Source organism: Sciurus vulgaris (genome assembly GCF_902686455.1).
Source record: "Sciurus vulgaris genome assembly, chromosome: 4".
Taxonomy (NCBI): domain Eukaryota; kingdom Metazoa; phylum Chordata; class Mammalia; order Rodentia; family Sciuridae; genus Sciurus; species Sciurus vulgaris.
Genome location: NC_136464.1, coordinates 105,251,993 through 105,270,378, shown reverse-complemented (window position 1 = coordinate 105,270,378; position 18,386 = coordinate 105,251,993). Strand labels below are relative to the sequence as shown.

Genomic DNA, 18,386 nt, shown 5'->3' with positions numbered 1-18,386 from the left:
ATTACTGCTGAGGAAATAACAGCACAACGAGATAAACAGGAGTGCATCAAAATAAAGCCTTCTGAAGAGCAAAGGAAACAACTAAAAGAGAGATGAGACAGTGTATACTCACGGGAGACAATGCATGCCAGTTAATTTTTGACACAGGATTAGCATACTAAATATATAAACAACTGACGGAATTCAGCACTCGAAGGACAAACAACCCTTTTAATCAATGGCAAATGAACAGAAAGTTACCTAAAGGAAAGGTATAATCGGTCTACACTTACACGAAAAAAGATTCACTGTCTTTTGCCATAAGGGACATGCAATGAAAATTATATTGAGACACCTTTTTACCCAATTCAGCAAGCAATACTCAAGAATACACAATAAATACTGATGAGGATCTGCATAATAAGAATCTGTCAGTACTCTTCGTGAGGATGCATATTATTACTTCCACTAAGGAAGCAGAATGGAGGTTAATCTTCGAATTAAAAATAAAATTTTCCATGGCCCGGTTATACCATTGCTCACTGGTATTGAAAAAAAATACAGTCATGATACAAACAATGGATTATTATTCAGCCATAGAAATGGTGCCATGTACAGGGAAATGGATGGAACTGGATGGGATCATGTTACACAAAATAAACCAGACTCAGAACAGGTCAAATGTGAAAATGGTCATCATGAAATGTGTAGGAAGACCGTAAGTGGGAAGGGTGAGGAAAAAATCTGAAGGAAGAGGAAATGGTAAGGCTATATGTTGAGATTGACATTCATCAAACTAAGTTAACACGTTTATACGAGTATGACACAGAGAAACCCTCTATCCTTTATAACAAATGTGCTGTGGTACAAAACTTTGACCCTCTTAATCATTTTCAGTCTACAATTCCTTAGTGCTACGATAAAATATGTATTCCAAGTATCAATGAGAAGGGAAGTAAAGAAACTTTTTACTAAGTATCTAAAATGTATAGGCATATATTTCTATGTGTTTTATACTATATAATCATACAATGATGTTGGTGATGTTATCTCGCACCCTGCTTCCCAGTCACTCCACAACGTGAGGTGAACGATTGAAGACAATTTTCTGTGCAAGAAGTCCTCCTCTTACACATTTATGTATCTGGCTCCTTCCCTTCCTTTATGTGTCGACCTAGTTGTCATAGCTGGGATAATTTTCAATGATTTCACAATTCCCCTCACAGAGCTATCATCCTCTGAATTATATATAAACTCTTTAAATATAAGAGAAGTGTGAAATATATTTTCTTCCACTTCTTACTTATAATGAATTTTGAGTCTTTCAGGGGAATTGAGTCCACACTTCTGCTATCCTTAAATCCACTAGTTTTGTTGGGTTTTCTTTACATCCTTTGTCTTCACTCTCTTATTCAATCTAGATATTTATATTTGCTGTTTATAAAGAATACCTCCCACTTTCCTCCCATCTCACCTTCAAGTTCAACTAACTACTCATTTAATTTTCATTCTAATTCTTTCCTATAGGATACCCAAAAATAGGATACCCAAAAATTATTTACTCCCACCAACTTATACAAATCTCCATCCTCTATTTTGTCACTCTTGGTACGGAACTTACTTTCTATTATGATCTAGTAGGGGTCTCATATTTCTTTTTAGGATCACTGCCATCATTATGAGGATATGGGAGACAATAAATTTTAAAAAGGGATGGAAAACACGTATTAAAAGACACCTTACCTTTGGGAGAGGTGATGACAGGGGAGCATCACACAAGCTCTTTTTCTTGACATGGCTTTTACTACCAGTTGAATCCATATGTTCTCTTTCACTCTCAGCAATATTGTCAAGCAAGGTTCCACGTTTTGGGTTCCCAGGGTCACGTTTTACTTTTTCGGTAATAAACAAAGTAAAAAAAAGTAGATGAGACTCTTTATTATTTCAAGGTAATAAACAGCACAAATGGGGAGTCTTCATAGAGATTACCATCATTCCTGGATTGCCGTAACTTTTCACACACTTCTCCTTTTCCTTCCCAGACAAACTAGGAAAGAAAAAATAAAAATAAAAACGTTAATGAGCAACCATGAAATACACTTTCTTGGGAGCAGCTCCCAGATCATTTTTTCAAAAAGACCACATCTTAGTCTACAATGTAATACTTAGTACATACAAAAAATTAGAGATAATACCTTGCACTGCATCAGATTATAATGGAATGGTTTAGAAATCAACAACATAACAAAACATAGAAACTACACTAACAACTCTAGATTCAATAATGCACTACTAAATGGCCAATGGATAGCAGAAAATCAGGGATGAAAGTTTAAAATGTTTAAACGTAAATGAGGATGGGGCAAAACATATCCAAATCTCTGAGACATTCTGAAGGTGGTTCTATGAGGAAAGTTCATAGCACTCACCACATTCATTAAAAGAATAAAAAGTCAACTAATAACCTAACACTACATCTCAAGGCCAAGGAAAGAGAAGAACAAATCAACACTAAAAGTAGAATAAGACTGGAAATCATTATAATCAGAGCCAACATCAATGATTCTGAAACAAAGTTTCAAAACAACTGATGATAAAAAATTGGTTGTTAAAACAAACATGTACTTGATAAAACATTAACCAAGCTGAAACAAAAATGAAGGAAAAAAATCAAATTCCTACAATTTGTGAAGAAAATGGAAATATCACCACAGAATAAAAGGAAATTCAGAAGATATTCAGAAGCAATTTTGAAAACTTATACTCCAATAAAATAGAAATCATGAAGACATTGACAATTTTCTAGAGAAAGATTACCCACCTAATCTGAACCTTGAGAACATAAAATATTTTAACACATCAATATCAAGCAAAAAAATTGAACATACTATAAAAGCCTGCCAACAAAGAACAACCCAGGACCCAACTGAATCTCAGCCAAGTACAAATAGTTATTCAAAGAGGAACTAACATCAGTCCTCCTCAAACAATTGTATAAAAATAAATGGAACGTAATTTTCCAAATTCATTCTGTGACCCTAGTATCACCAGGATCTGAAAACCAAACAAAGACACACCAAGGAAAAAAAACGATGGGCAAAAAATCCTGAGAATATGAATGAAAAAATTCTGAAAAACTACTGGAAAATTGATACCAAAACTTATTAAAATGATAGCACAACATGATCAACTGTGCTTTTTCACAGGGATGCAAGGTTGGTTCAATATACACACATCCATACATGTAATTCACCACATAAGTACACATAAAGACAAGAATCACATGATTATCTCAATAGATGCAGCAAAAGCATTTGAAAAGATTAAGATTCAAAACATAAGAAAACACAGAGATAAGGAATATATCTGAACATTGTAAAAGCTATTCATACTAAATCTAAGTCCAACATCGTTCTTTTTTGTTGTTGTTCTCATTAGTTGTACATGACAGTAGAATGCATTCATACATTTTGATAGATCATACATAAATGGAGGATAAGTTATGATTCTTCTGATTTTACATATTGTAGGATCACTTAGGTCATGCAGTCAGATATGAACATGAGGTAAATAATGCCTGTTTCACTCTATTATGCTTCCTATGCTCATAACCGTTCCTGTCCCTTCACTCCTCTTTACCTAATATAAAGTAACAATATTCTTTCATCTCCACCCACCTAATGTGAACTAACATCCGCATATCAGAGAAAACATTGGGCCTTTAGCTTTTTAATTTAGCTTATTTCACACAAAATGATATTATCAGGCTCCATTCATTTACCAGCAAATACCAAAACACTATTCTTCTTTAAAGCTGAGTAATACTCCATGGCACATGCATGTGTGTCTTTGTGTGTTTGTGTGTATGTATGCAGTGTGTGTATGTTTGCGTGTGTGTTTTATATAAAACATATTTTCTCTATCCAGTCATCTGTAGAGGGGAACCTGAGTTCATTCAATAATTTAGCTATTGTGAGTTGATTTACTATAAACATTAATGTGATTGTGTCACTCTAGTATGCTGATTTTAAGCACTTGGAGTATAAGCCCAGGAGTGGGATAACTGGGTCAAATGCTCGTTCCATTTCAAGGTTTCTGAGGAATCTTCATAGTGCTTTCAATAATGTTGCACCAATTTGGTTTTCCACCAGCAGTACATAAGTTTCCCACATCCTCATCAACATTTATCGTTGCTTGTATTCTTGAAAATCACCATTTGAAAATGAAGCTAGAGGCACAATTCCAGAACACAAAATATACTATACCTAGAGTGAAGGAGGGAAAAAAAAAAAAAAAAACAGAATGGTATGGGCACCAAACATGCCAATAGACCAATGATACAAAATACAAGACATAGAGACAAACCCACATAAATAAAATTGTACCATACTAGACAAAGGTGCCAAAACATTCATTGGAGGAAAGATAGCCTCTTCAACAAATGGTGCTGGGAAAAATTGAAAGCCATGTGTAACAAAATGAAGTTAAACCTTTATCTCTCACCCTTCATGAAACTCAACTCAAGGTCGATCAAAGTCTTAGACACTAGAACAGAGACCCTGCAACTACTAGAAGAAAAAGTAGACCCAATCTTCAGCATGTTGGCCTAGGATCTGACTTCCTGAACAAGACTCCTAAAGGTATAAGAAGTTAAATCAAGTATCAATAAACGGGACATGTTCAAACTGTAAACCTCTTCTGAGCAAAAGAAATAATCAATAATGAGAAGAGAGAGCCTCCAGATGGAGAGAAAATCTTTACCATGTGCACCTCAGATGAAGCCTGAATCTCTAAGGCATACAAACAACACAAAAACTTAATACCAACACGGTTCTAAAGGGAGAAAAAATGAAAGCATGCCTTCTAAAAACTGGAACAAGATAGGGATGCCTTTAACTACTTCTGTTCAAGTGTCCATGTCACCCTACCTAGAACTATTAGACAAAAGAGAGTAAGAAAAGGGATACATACAGGAAAGAAGAGCTAAAACTAGGTCTGTTAGAAGAGGACATGATTGTATACCTGAAAGACCCAAAAGCAATGCACCAGAGAAAATTCTAAGACTCCTGAAAAATTTGGCAGTGTAGGGGCATACAAAATTAACACCCATAAATCAATGTTATAAGAGTCCTGAAACAATTCATGGACAATATGGCAGACTGCAGAAGGTTCACAAAAGAATCATACATAAAAAAAGATGAAATTAAGATGCACATGTGAAAAATAAATATCACTAAATTAGATAAGCAAATGTCAATAAGTAGTAACTCTAATTTTAAAAAAAAGAAAGGACATGAGGAAATACATCCCTGTCTACCCTTCACAACAAATGTAAATGGGCTTGATTCTACAATTAAAGGCATTAAGTGAAATAGTGAGTGAAAAAAATCAAAAGCCAAATGTATCTTGTCTGCAGGAAATAAACATCACAGGCAAAGAGACTCACAGAAAGAAGGGATGGAAAATTGTATTTCCTTTTAATATAAATGGAAGCTAAAAGCAAGGAGAGGTAGGTATTCTCATGTTTATCAAAGTAGACTTCAAGTCACAATTAGCCAGAGATGACAAAGAAGATCAATAACTATTGGTAAAAGGATTAGGCCAAAAAGAATGTTTAATCACTGTAAACATTTACACCTTGAACATCAGTGCCCCACATTTCATGAAACACAATGTCCTGAAAGTAAAGGGACAGATAGGCCTTGTACCATAAGTATGAGTGACTTCAATATACCACTCTCAACAATAACTATGGCATCCAGAAAAAAAATTCAACAATCACTACTGAATTCAAATGTACTTTTGATCAAAAGGACTGTACAGATAGATGTATATGCAGTACTTCCTCAGACGACAGTTGAATAATTATTATTTTCATAGAATCTTCCCTAAAGCAGATTCTAATTAGGTCATAAAAGCTATTCTTAGCAAATACACAAAAGCAATAAAAGTAATTCCTTGCATAATATCAGATCACAGGAAAGAATATTTCAAACCCACACCATGAAAAACACAGAAACACCACAATCCCTTACACAGTGAGAAGTGTACATTTGCGAGAACAATGTGTCATCAAAGAAATTGGGGGAAGCATTAAAAGTCCCTTCGAATCAATTGAAAAGAGAAAAAAAACAGAATCTATGATTTACATTGTAAGCAGCACTAAGAAGGAATTTATAAATATGGTTACATAACTTATAAATCAGAAGAAACTCAAATAAATCACCTGTAGATGAATTTCAAGGACTCAGGGAAACAAGAACAATCCAATGCCAAAGCCAGTTGAATGAAAGAAAGGATAAATAGTACTGCCAAAATTTATGAACTAGGAAAAAAATGAGTAATAACAATGATAAATGGACAAGGAGTTGAGTCTTTGAAAAGATAAACAAGATTAAGAATCCTTGTTTGAACCAAACTAAACAAGGAAGAGAGAGAAAAGATACAAATGAATAAAGTTACAGACCATAAAAAAAAAGGTGGATCTTATAATAGCACCATTCTGAAATCCACCAGATCACCAGGGACTATTTTGAAAAGATAAATGCCAATAAGTGGGAAATACAGAGGCCTGTTGGGATAAATTACATCATAAAATCTAGCAAATGGAAAGAAAATTGAAAATTTTCTGAACACATATGATCTACAAAAATTGAATCAGGAGGAAAGAGGAAATTTAAAGAGAGCAAAAGCATGCCATTGCACTGAAAGAGGAATGAAAAGCTTCCTACAAACAACAGCCCAGGACCAGACACATTCAAGCCTACATTTTGCCAGACTTTCAAAAGAGAGCTAATAATGATGCCTCTCAAAATATCAGATGGCAATTAGAAAACAGGGAGAAAACTGACAAAAATGGCATTATATGAAGGCAAGGTCACTCTTGTACGACTAGTGTCAAAAAAATAAATAAAAAAAAAAAACAAGGAAAGAATCTTATTTAATAATATTCTTAAGAAAGATATTTTCAAATGTGCTCATGCAATACTTGAAACAATTTCAACATAGCATTTAAATGATCATACACCATCATAACATTGGTTTAATTCCAAAAATTCAAAGACAAGTCAACACACACAAACTAATAGATGTAGTACATCACACAGAGGAATCACAAACAAAAACCGCATGATCATCGCAATCAATGTATAAAAAGCATTTCACAAATTTCAAAGGTCCTCCATGAGAAAAATCTTAAGAAGTTAGAAACAGCAGGAATGTGTTATAGTAATACAAAGGCTATGTATGCCAAACCCAAAGCCAGGGGCACATTTAATGGTGAAAAGTCTACACCATTTCCTCTAAAATCACAAACAAGTAAAAGATGTGCATGCTCATCTCTCCTATACAAAATAGTGCCTGAAATTTTAGTCAGAGCAATTAGACAAGGGAAGCTATACAAGGTAAGAAGTCAAATTATCCCTATTTACTGATTATTTGACACTATTTGAAGGAAGATACTACAGGCTCTACCAGAAAATTTTTAATGTGATAAACAAATTTGGCAAAGGAGGAGAAAACAAAATCAACAAGTATCAATAATATTTCTATACAATGAAAGCAATCAAACTGAGGGCTGGTTTGGGCTCAGTGGTAGAATACTAGCCTGGCGTGTGTGAGGCACCAGGTTCAATTCTCAGTACCATATAAAAATAAATTTAAAAAAAAGAAAGTAAAGGTACTCAATACATTTATAAGTAAACAACTTATACAATATAATCCCACTGAGAATGAAATCAGGATAACTGAAATTAATAATATATGCAAAAAAATAGGAAGAAAGCAAACAAGCAGGTGATACAAATATTCAAGGAAAATTGCAGAATGATGAAAAAAACCTGAAGAAGACAGAATAATGAAAAGGCAACTTTAATATGGGGAAGAGAGCCAAGTACAGAGTGGTTCACAGATTTCATGGAATCCCTATCAAACATCCATCAAAGTATTCACACAACTGGAAAAATTATTCTGAAATCCATATGGATGAAAAACAGACCAAAAATACACATAGGAAACCTGAGACATAAGAGCAAAGCAGAAGGCATCACAATACTCAATTTCTAAGCATAAGACACAGCAATCATCAGGATAAGAGTATTATACTGGCACTAAATTGGAAACACAAAACAGAAGTGATGGAAATTTCTGAGAAGAACCCACTTGGAAGTCATCTGATATTTGGACACAAGTGCCAAAAACATATGCATGGGAAAAGTCAACTTCTTTTTTTGATAAGTGCTGACAGCAAAAGTGATGAAGAGCATGAATAGAGAATCCACAACATAGGAGGAAATGTTTGTCCACTACTCCTCTGAGAGGGCATTAAAAACAAGAATGTATATAGAACTCAAAACACTTAGCATCAAATACAATTAATCCAATTAATAAGAACTTGACAGACATACCTCAAGAGAAGAAACACACATGGGTCAAATATACACAAAGAAAATGTTCAAAGTATCTAGTAGTCAAGGAAATACAAGCGAAAACTGCAGAGCTTTCTTCTCTTCACAGAAAGAATGGAAATTACCAAGAATATTCATAATAAATGTTCGTGAGGATGTGGGGGGAAAGGTACACTCACACATTGTTGGGGGGACCACAAATTAGTGCAACCACTCTGGCAATTCATATGGAAATTCCTCAAAAACTAGGAATGGAACCACCAAGTGATCTAGCAATTCCCGGGTACATATCCACAAGTTGTAAACTCAGCAGTCCAACAGGGATACAATTACATCAATATCTATAGCACCACAAACCAGAGTAGCCAAGATATATTGAATGGATTATAAAATGTGGTATACAAACAGAAAGAAGTGTAACTCTGTCTTAAGAAATGAAATAATGCCATTTGCCAATGAAAGCATAGAACTGGAGAATATCTTACTAAATAAAATAAGTCATGAGAAAACTGAGATTTCAAATGTTTTCTCACATAGGTGGAATCTAAAGCAAACAAAGAGGAACAAGTAGGAATGGATATGATTAAATTCAATGGGAGATTAATAAAATGGAAAGAGTTTCATGGGGAGGGAGAAAGGTTCAGGCAGAGAAGGGAATTTGGAAGGAATCTGACAGTATTACTCTTCATGTATGGAAATATGTAATAGGAAACCCACCTTTTATGTATAGCTATGAATTAAAAATAAATAAATGAGTGGAAAATAGATCAGTACAGTAGAAGAAGGTGAGGGGTGAGAGGTGAGGGAAAGAAATGGGAGAAACCAGGGTCTGAAATGGAATAAAAAACATACATCTATGATTATATCAGTATGAACCTCACTATTATGTACACGTTTAATGCAATGTAGGAGCAAAAGCAAAGGTCTCAGGAAAATGGACATCATATGTAGAAGAATGGAAGTAGATCTCTATTTCTCCACATGAAGAAGACAACACAAAAGGGTTAACAAACCTAGATATAAGAACAGAAACCTTCAACTATTTGCAGGAAATTTGGGAAAACATCTCAGCATATAGACATGGAAGATGGCTTTAGGAAGAAGAATATTACTGCTGAGGAAATAACAGCACAACGAGATAAACAGGAGAGCATCAAAATAAAGCCTTCTGAAGAGCAAAGGAAACAACTAAAAGAGTGATGAGACAGTGTATACCACAGGAGACAATGTGTGCCAGTTAATTTTTGACACAGGATTAGCATACTAAATATATAAACAACTGACGGAATTCAGCACTCGAAGGACAAACAACACTTTTAATCAATGGCAAATGAACAGACAGTTAACTAAAGGAAAGGTATAATCGGTCAACTCTTATATGAAAAAAGATTCATTTTCTTTTGCCATAAGGGACATGCAAATTAAAATTAGTTGTGATTCCATCTTATGCAATTTTGCAAGCATACTCAAGAATACACAAATAAAAACTGATGAGGATGTGTGTAATAGGAATCTGTCAGTACTCTCCATGAAGATGCATATTATTACTTCCACTACAGGAAGCAGAATGGAGATTACACTTCAAATGAAAAATAAAATTTCCCATGGCCTGGTTAAACCACTGCCCTCTAGTATTGTAAAAATACAGTCATCATACAAACAATGAATTATTATTCATCCATGGAAATGGTGCCATGTGCAGGGAAATGAATGTAACTGGACAGGATCCTATTAAACAAAATAAGCCAGACTCAGAAGTAAACATATCATATGTGAAAATGGTCATCATGAAATGTGTGGAAAGACCATAAGTGGGAAGGGTGAGGAAAAAATCTGAAGGAAGAGGAAATGGTAAGGTTATATTTTGAGATTGACATTCATCAAACTAAGTTACACACACATACAAATATGACATAGAGAAACCCTCTATCCTTTATAACAAATGTGCACTGGTACAAAACTTTGACCCTCTTAATTATTTTCAGTCTACAATTCCTTAGTGCTAAGATACAATATGTATTCCAAGTATTGATGAGAAGGGAAGTAAACAAATTTTTTGGTAAGTATCTAAAATATGTAGGCATATATTTCTATGTGTTTTATACTGTATAATCATAAAACGATGTTGGTGATGTTATCTCACACCTTGCTTCCCAATCACTCCACAACATGAGGTGAACGATGGAAGACAAATTTTCACTGTGTGCAGAAGGTCCTCCTCTTATACATTTATGAATCTGGCTCCTTCTCTTCCTTTACGTGTCAACTTAAAGGTCATAGCTGGGATAATTTTCAATGATTCCACAATTCCCCTCACAGAGCTATCATCCTCTGAACTATATATAAACTCTTTAAATATAAGAGAAGTATGAAATATATTTTCTTCCACTTCTTACTTATAATGAATTTTGAGTCTTTCAGGGAAATCGAGTCCACACTTCTGCTATCCTTAAATCCACTATTTTTGTTGGGTATACATTACATCCTTTGTCTTCACTCTCTTATTCAATCTACATATTTACATTTGCTCTTTATAAAGAATACTTCCCATTTTCCTCCCATCTCACCTTCAGGTTCAACTAACTGCTCATTTAATTTTCATTCTAATTCTTTCCTTCCACAATAAGGATACCCAAAAATTATTTACTCCCACCAACTTATACAAATCTCCATCCTCTACATATGTCTCTCTTGGTGCTGCACTTACTTTCTATTATGATCTAGTAGGGGTCTCATATTTCTTTTTAGGATCACTGCCATCATTATGAGGATATGGGAGACAATAAATTTTAAAAAGGGATGGAAAACATGTATTAAAAGACACCTTACCTTTGGGAGAGGTGATGACAGGGGAGCATCACACAAGCTCTTTTCCTTGACATGGCTTTTACTACCAGTTGAAACCATATGTTCTCTTTCACTCTCAGCAATATTGTCAAGCAAGGTTCCACGTTTTGGGTTCCCGGAGTCACATTTTACTTTTTCAGTAATAAAAAGAGTAAAAAAAGTAGATGAGACTCTTTATTATTTCAAGGTAATAAACAGCACAAATGGGGATTCTTCATAGAGATTACCATCATTCCTGGATTGCCGTAACTTTTCACACACTTCTCCTTTTCCTTCCCAGACAAACTAGGAAAGACAGAAAAAACATAAAAACGTTAATGAGCAACCATGAAATACACTTTCTTGGGAGCAGCTCCCAGATCATTTTTTCAAAAAGACCACATCTTAGTCTACAATGTAATACTTAGTACATACAAAAAATTAGAGATAATACCTTGCACTGCATCAGATTATGATGGAATGGTTTAGAAATCAACAACATAACAAAACATAGAAACTACACTAACAACTCTAGATTCAGTAATGCACTACTGAATGGCCAATGGATAGCAGAAAATCAGGGATGAAAGTTTAAAATGTTTAAACGTAAATGAGGACGGGGCAAAACATATCCAAATCTCTGAGACACTCTGAAGGTGGTTCTAAGAGGAAAGTTCATAGCACTCACCACATTCATTAAAATAGAAAGTTGACAAATAAATAACATTACATCTCAAGACCCTGGAAAGAGAAGAACAAATCAACACTAAAAGTAGAACAAGACTGGAAATCATTACAATCAGAGCCAACATCAATGAAACTGAAACAAAGTTTCAATACAATTGATAAAAAATTGGTTGTTAAAACAAACGTACTTGATAAAACTTTAACCTAGCTGAAACAAGAATGAAGGGAAAAAAATCAAATTCCTACAATTTGTGAAGGAAAAGGAAATATCACGACAGAATACACGGAAATTCAGACGATAATCAGAAACATTTTTGAAAACTTATACTCCCATAAAACAGAAATCATGAAGACACTGAGAATTTTCTAGAGAAAGATTACCTACCTATTCTGAGACTTGAGGATAGAATATCTTAACACATCAATATCAAGTAATAAAATTGAACATACAATCTAGGGCCTGCCAAAAAAGAACAAATCTCGACCCAATAGAATCTCACCCAAGTACAACTAAACATTCAAAGAGGAACTAACATCAGTTCTCCTCAAACAATTCTATAAAAAAAAATGGAATGTAATTTCCCAAATTCATTCTGTGACCCTAGTATCACCATGATTCCAAAACCAAAAAAAGACACACCAAGGAAAGAATACTTCAGGCCTACGATCCTGAGAACATCATCACAAAACTTCTGAAAAAACTACTGGAAAATTGATACCAAAATTTATTAAAAACATAGTACAACATGATAAAAGGGGTTTTCACAGGGATGCAAGGTTGGTTCAACAAACACACACCTATAGACGTAATTCACCACATCAATACACATAAAGACAAGAATCACATGATTATCTCAATAGATGCAGCAAAAGCATTTAAAAAGACAAAGATTCAAAACATAAGAAAACACAGAAATAGAAGGAATATATATGAATATTGTAAAAGCTATTCATAGTAAATCTAAGTCCAGCATCATTCTTTTTGTTATTGTTGTTCTCATTAGTTGTACATAACAGTAGAATACATTCATACATTTTGATAGATCATACATAAATGGAGGGTAGGTTATCATTTTTCTGATTTTATATATTGTAGGATCACTTAGGTCATGCAGTCAGATATGTACATGAGGTAAATAATGCCTGTTTCACTCTATTATGCTTCCTAGGCCCATACCCCTTCCTCTTGCTTGACTCCTATTTGCCTCATATAAAGTAACTCTATTCTTCCCTCTCCACCCCCTTATTGTGAATTAACATCCACATATCAGAGAAAACTTTAGGCCTTTGGCTTTTTGGTTTTAGCTTATTTCACACAAAATGATATTATCAGGCTGCATCCATTTACCAGCAAATCCAAAATTCTATTCTTCTTTAGAGCTGAGTAATACGCAATGGCACACACACGTGTGTCTGTGCGGGTGTGTATGTATGTAGTGTGTGTGCATGTGTGTGTGTTATATAGAACACATTTTCTCTATCCATTCATAGGTAGAGGGGCACCTAGTTTAGTTCCATAATTTAGCTATCATGAGTTTAGGTGCATTAAACTTTGATGTGACTGTGTCACTCTAGTATGCTGATTTTAAGCACTTTGAGTATAAGCCCAGGAGTGGGATAACTGGGTCAAATGCTGGTTCCATTTCAAGGTTTCGGAATCTTCATAGTGCTTTCCATAATGTTGCACCAATATGGTTTTCCATCAGCAATACATAAGTTTCCCACATCCTCATCAACATTTATTGTTGCTTGTATTCTTTTTTTTTTTAGTGTAAACAAATGGGATACATGTTGTTTCTCTGTTTGTACATGGCGTAAAGGCATACCATTTGTGTAATCATAAATTTACATAGGGTAATGCTGTTTGATTCACTCTGTTATTTCTTCCCTTCCCCCCACCCCTCTTTTCCCTCTATACAGTCCTTCCTTCCTCCATTCTTGCCCCCCTCCCTAACCCTAAACTCTAACCCTAATACTAACCCCTCCCACCCCCTATTATGTGTCATCATCCACTTATCAACGAGATCATTCGTCCTTTGGTTTTTTGAGATTGGCTTATCTCACTTAGCATGATATTCTCCAATTTCATCCATTTCCTTGCAAATGCCATAATTTTATCATTCTTTATGTCTTGATAATCACTATTTGAAAGTGAAGCTAGAGGCACAATTCTGGAACTAAAAATATACTATACCTATAGTGAAGGAAAAAAAACACAAAATACAGAATGGTATGGGCACCAAACAGGCCCATAGACTAATGATACAGAATACAAGACACAGAGACAAACTCACATAAATAAAATTATCCCGTACTAGACAAAGGTGCCAAAAACATTCATTGGAGGAAAGATAGCCTCTTCAACAAATGGTGCTGGGAAAAATTTGAAAGCCATGTGTAACAAAATGAAATTAAACCTTTATCTCTCACCCTTCATGAAACTCAACTCAAGGTCGATCAAAGTCTTAAACACTAGAACAGAGACCCTGTGACTTCTAGAGGAAAAGGAGGCCCAATCTTCAACATGTTGGCCTAGGATCTGACTTCCTTAACAAGACTCCTAAATGTATAAGAAGTTAAATCATGAATCAATAAACAGGACATGTTCAAACTATAAAGCTTCTCCTCAGCAAAAGAAACAATAAATAATGAGAAGAAAGAGACTACAGATGGAGAGAAAATCTTTACCACGTGCACCTCAGATGAAGCCTGAATCTCTAGGACATATAAACAACTCAAAAACTTAATACCAACACCATTCTAAATGGAGAAAAAATGAAAGCATGCATGCCTTCTAAAAACTGGAACAAGATAGGGATGCCCTTTAACCACTTCCGTTCAAGAGTCCATGTCACCCTAGCCAGAACTATTAGACAAAAGAGAGTAAGTAAAGTGAAACATACAGGAAAGAAGACCTAAAACTAGGTGTGTTAGATGAGGACATAATTGTATACCTGAAAGATCCAAAAGCAATGTACCAAAACTTCAAAAACTCCTGAAAAATTTAGTAGTGTAGAGGTATACAAAATTAACACCGTAAGTCAATTTTATAAGAGTAAACTGAAACAAAACATGGACAATAAGGGGCACACTGCAGAAGGTTCTTACATTAAAAGAAGATGAAAATTAGACCCGCATGTGAAAAATAAATATCACAAAAGTAGATAAGTAAATGTCAGTAAGTAGTGACTCTAAATTTAAAAATAAAGCAAAAGGACATGAGAAAATACATCCCTGTCTACCCTTCACACTAAATGTAAATGTTCTTGATTCTTCAGTTAAAGTCATTAAGTGAAATAGTGAGTGAAAAAAATCAAGAGCCAAATGTATCTTGTCTGCAGGAAATAAACATCACAGGCAAAGAGACTCACAGAATGAAGGGATGGAAAATAGTATTTCCTTTTCATATAAATGAAAGCAAAAAGCAAGGAGTGGTAGGTATTCTCATGTTTATCAAAGTAGACTTCAAGCCACAATTAGCCAGAGATGACAAAGAAGATCACTACCTAATGGTAAAAGGAATAGGCCAAAAAGAATGTTTAATCACTGTAAACATTTACACCTTGAACATCAGTGCCCCACATTTCATGAAACAGAAACTACTGAAAGTAAATGGACAGATAGGCCATGTACCATAAGTATGAGTGACTTCAATACACCACTCTCAACAATACCTAGGGCATCCAGAAAAAAATTCAACAGTCTCTGTGGAGTTCAACTATACATTTGATCAAAAGGACTGTACAGATGTCTATGCAATACTTCCTCAGAAAACGGTAGAATAATCATTATTTACATAGAATTTTCTCTAAAGCAGACCCTAAATAGGTCATAAAAGCTATTCTTAGCAAATACACAAAAGTAATGAAAGTAATTCCTTGCATATGATCAGATGACAATAAAGAACATTTCTAACTCACACCAAGAAAAGGACCGAAAAAGTACAATCCCTTAGACAGTGAGAAATGAACGTTTGCATGAAGAATGTGTCATTAAAGAAATTGGGGGAAGCATTAAAAGCCCCTTCAAATCAACTGAAAAGAGAAACAAATCCCAGAATCTAAGGGATACAATGTAAGCAGCACTAAGAAGGAAATTTATAAATATGGTTACAAAACTTATAAATCAGAGGAAACTCAAATAAATCAAGCATAGATGAAATTCAAGGACTTAGGGAAACAAGAAAAATCCAATGCCAAAGCCAGTAGAATGAAAGAAAGGATAAATACTACTGCCAAAATTTATGAATTAGGAAAACAATGAATAATCGCAACGATAAATGAAACAAGGAATTGGGTCTTTGAAAAGATAAATAAGATTAAGAATCCTTGAACCAAACTAAACAAGGAAAAGAGAGAAAACATACAAATGAATAAAGTTACAGACAAAAAAAAAAAAGGTGGATCTTATAATAGCACCATTCTGAAATCCACCAGACCACCAGGGACTATTTTGAAGAGTTAAATGCCAATAAATGGGAAATCCAGAGGCCTGTTGGGATAAATTACATCATAAAAACTAGCAAATGGAAAGAAAATTGAAAATTTTCTGAACACATAGGATCTACAAAAATTGAATCAGGAGGAAAGAGGAAATTTAAAGAGAGCAAAAGCATGCCATTGCACTGAAAGAGGAATGAAAAGCTTCCTACAAACAACAGCCCAGCACCACACACATTCATGCCTACATTTTGCCAGACTTTCAAAAGAGAGCTAATAATGATGCCTCTCAAAAAATCAGATGGCGATTAGAAAACAGGGAAAAACTGACAAAAATGGCATTATATGAAGGCAAGGTCACTCTTATAAACTACTGCCAAAAAAAAAAAAAAAACAAGGAAAGAATCTGATTTATTATTCTTAAGAAAGATATTTTCAAATGTGCTCATGCAATACTTGAAAACAATTTCAACATAGCATTTAAATGATCATACACCATCATAACATTGGTTTAATTCCAAAAATTCAAAGACAAGTCAACACACACAAACTAATAGATGTAGTACATCACACAGAGGAATCACAAACAAAAACCGCATGATCATCACAATCGATGTATAAAAAGTATTTCACAAAATTCAAAGTTCCTTCATAAGAAAAGTCTTAAGAAGCTAGAAACAGCAGGAATGTGTTATAGTAATACAAAGGCTATGTATGCCAAACCCAAAGCCAGGGGCACATTTAATGGTGAAAAGTCTACAGCATTTCCTCTAAAATCAGAAACAAGTAAAAGATGTGCATGCTCATCTCTCCTATACAAAATAGTGCCTGAAATGTTAGTCAGAGCAATTAGACAAGGGAAGGATATACAAGGTAAGAAGTCAAATTATCCCTATTTACTCATTATTTGACACTGAAGGAAGATCTTACAGGCTCTAACAGAAAAATTTTAAGATATGATCAACAAATTTGGCAAAGTAGCAGAAAACAAAATCAACAAGTATCAATAATATTTCTATGCAACAAAAGCAATACCACTGAGGGCTGGATTTGGGCTCAGTGATAGAGCACTAGCCTGGCATGTGTGAGGCACCAGGTTCAATTCTCAGTACCATATAAACATAAATAAGAAAAATAAAGGTACTCGATACATTTACAAGTAAACAACATAAAACAATACAATTCCACTGATAATAAAATCAGGATAACTGCCAATCACAATAGAGGCACAAAAAAAAATATGAAGAAAGAAATCCAAGTAGGTGATACATATATTCACGAAAAATTGCAGAATGATGAAAAAAATTGAAAAAGGTAGAGTCTCCTCATATATTAATGAAAAGGCAACCTTAATATGGGGACAATATCCATGTACAAAACGTAGTTCACAGATTTTATGCAATCCCTATCAAACCTCCATCGAAGTATTCACACAACTGGAAAAATTATTCTGAAATCCATATGGATGAAAAACAGACCAAAAATACACAAAGGAAACCTGAGACATAAGAGCAAAGCAGAAGGCATCACAATACTCAATTTCAAAGCATGAGACACAGCAATCCTCAGGAAAACAGCATGATAATGGCACTAAACCAGAAACACAAAACAGAATTGATGGAAGTTACAGAGAAGAATCCACCTGGCAGTCATGATATTTGCACACAAGTGCCAAAAACATATGCATGGGAAAAGTCAACTTCTTATTTTGATCAGTGCTGGCAGCAAAGGAAGTGATAACGAGCATGAATAGAGAATCCACAACATAGGAGGAAATATTTGTCCACTACTCCTCTGAGAGGGCATTAAAAACAAGAATGTATATAGAACTCAAAACACTTAGCATCAAATACAATTAATCCAATTAATAAGAACTTGACAGACATACCTCAAGAGAAGAAACACACATGGTCAAATGTACACGAAGAAAATGTTCAAAGTATCTAGTAGTCAAGTGAAAACTGCAGAGCTTTCTTCTCTTCACAGAAAGAAAGGAAATCCCCAAGAATATTCACAATAAATGTTGGAGAGGATGTGGGGGGAAGATACA

General features: G+C 34.5%; 1 protein-coding gene across 1 annotated transcript in view; it reads right to left on the bottom strand.

Moving 5' to 3' along the window:
- LOC306658963 (uncharacterized protein) overlaps positions 1 to 18,386 on the bottom strand; it is a gene marked incomplete at its 5' end in the record, with an annotated part of 142,810 nt that overhangs the window by 106,732 nt on the left and 17,692 nt on the right. The window contains 4 exons of the mRNA XM_079136235.1: positions 1,723 to 1,871; positions 1,969 to 2,026; positions 11,214 to 11,362; positions 11,459 to 11,516. Of these exons, the coding sequence (XP_078992361.1) occupies positions 1,723 to 1,871; positions 1,969 to 2,026; positions 11,214 to 11,362; positions 11,459 to 11,516 (414 nt within the window). The remainder of the gene's footprint in view (positions 1 to 1,722; positions 1,872 to 1,968; positions 2,027 to 11,213; positions 11,363 to 11,458; positions 11,517 to 18,386) is intronic.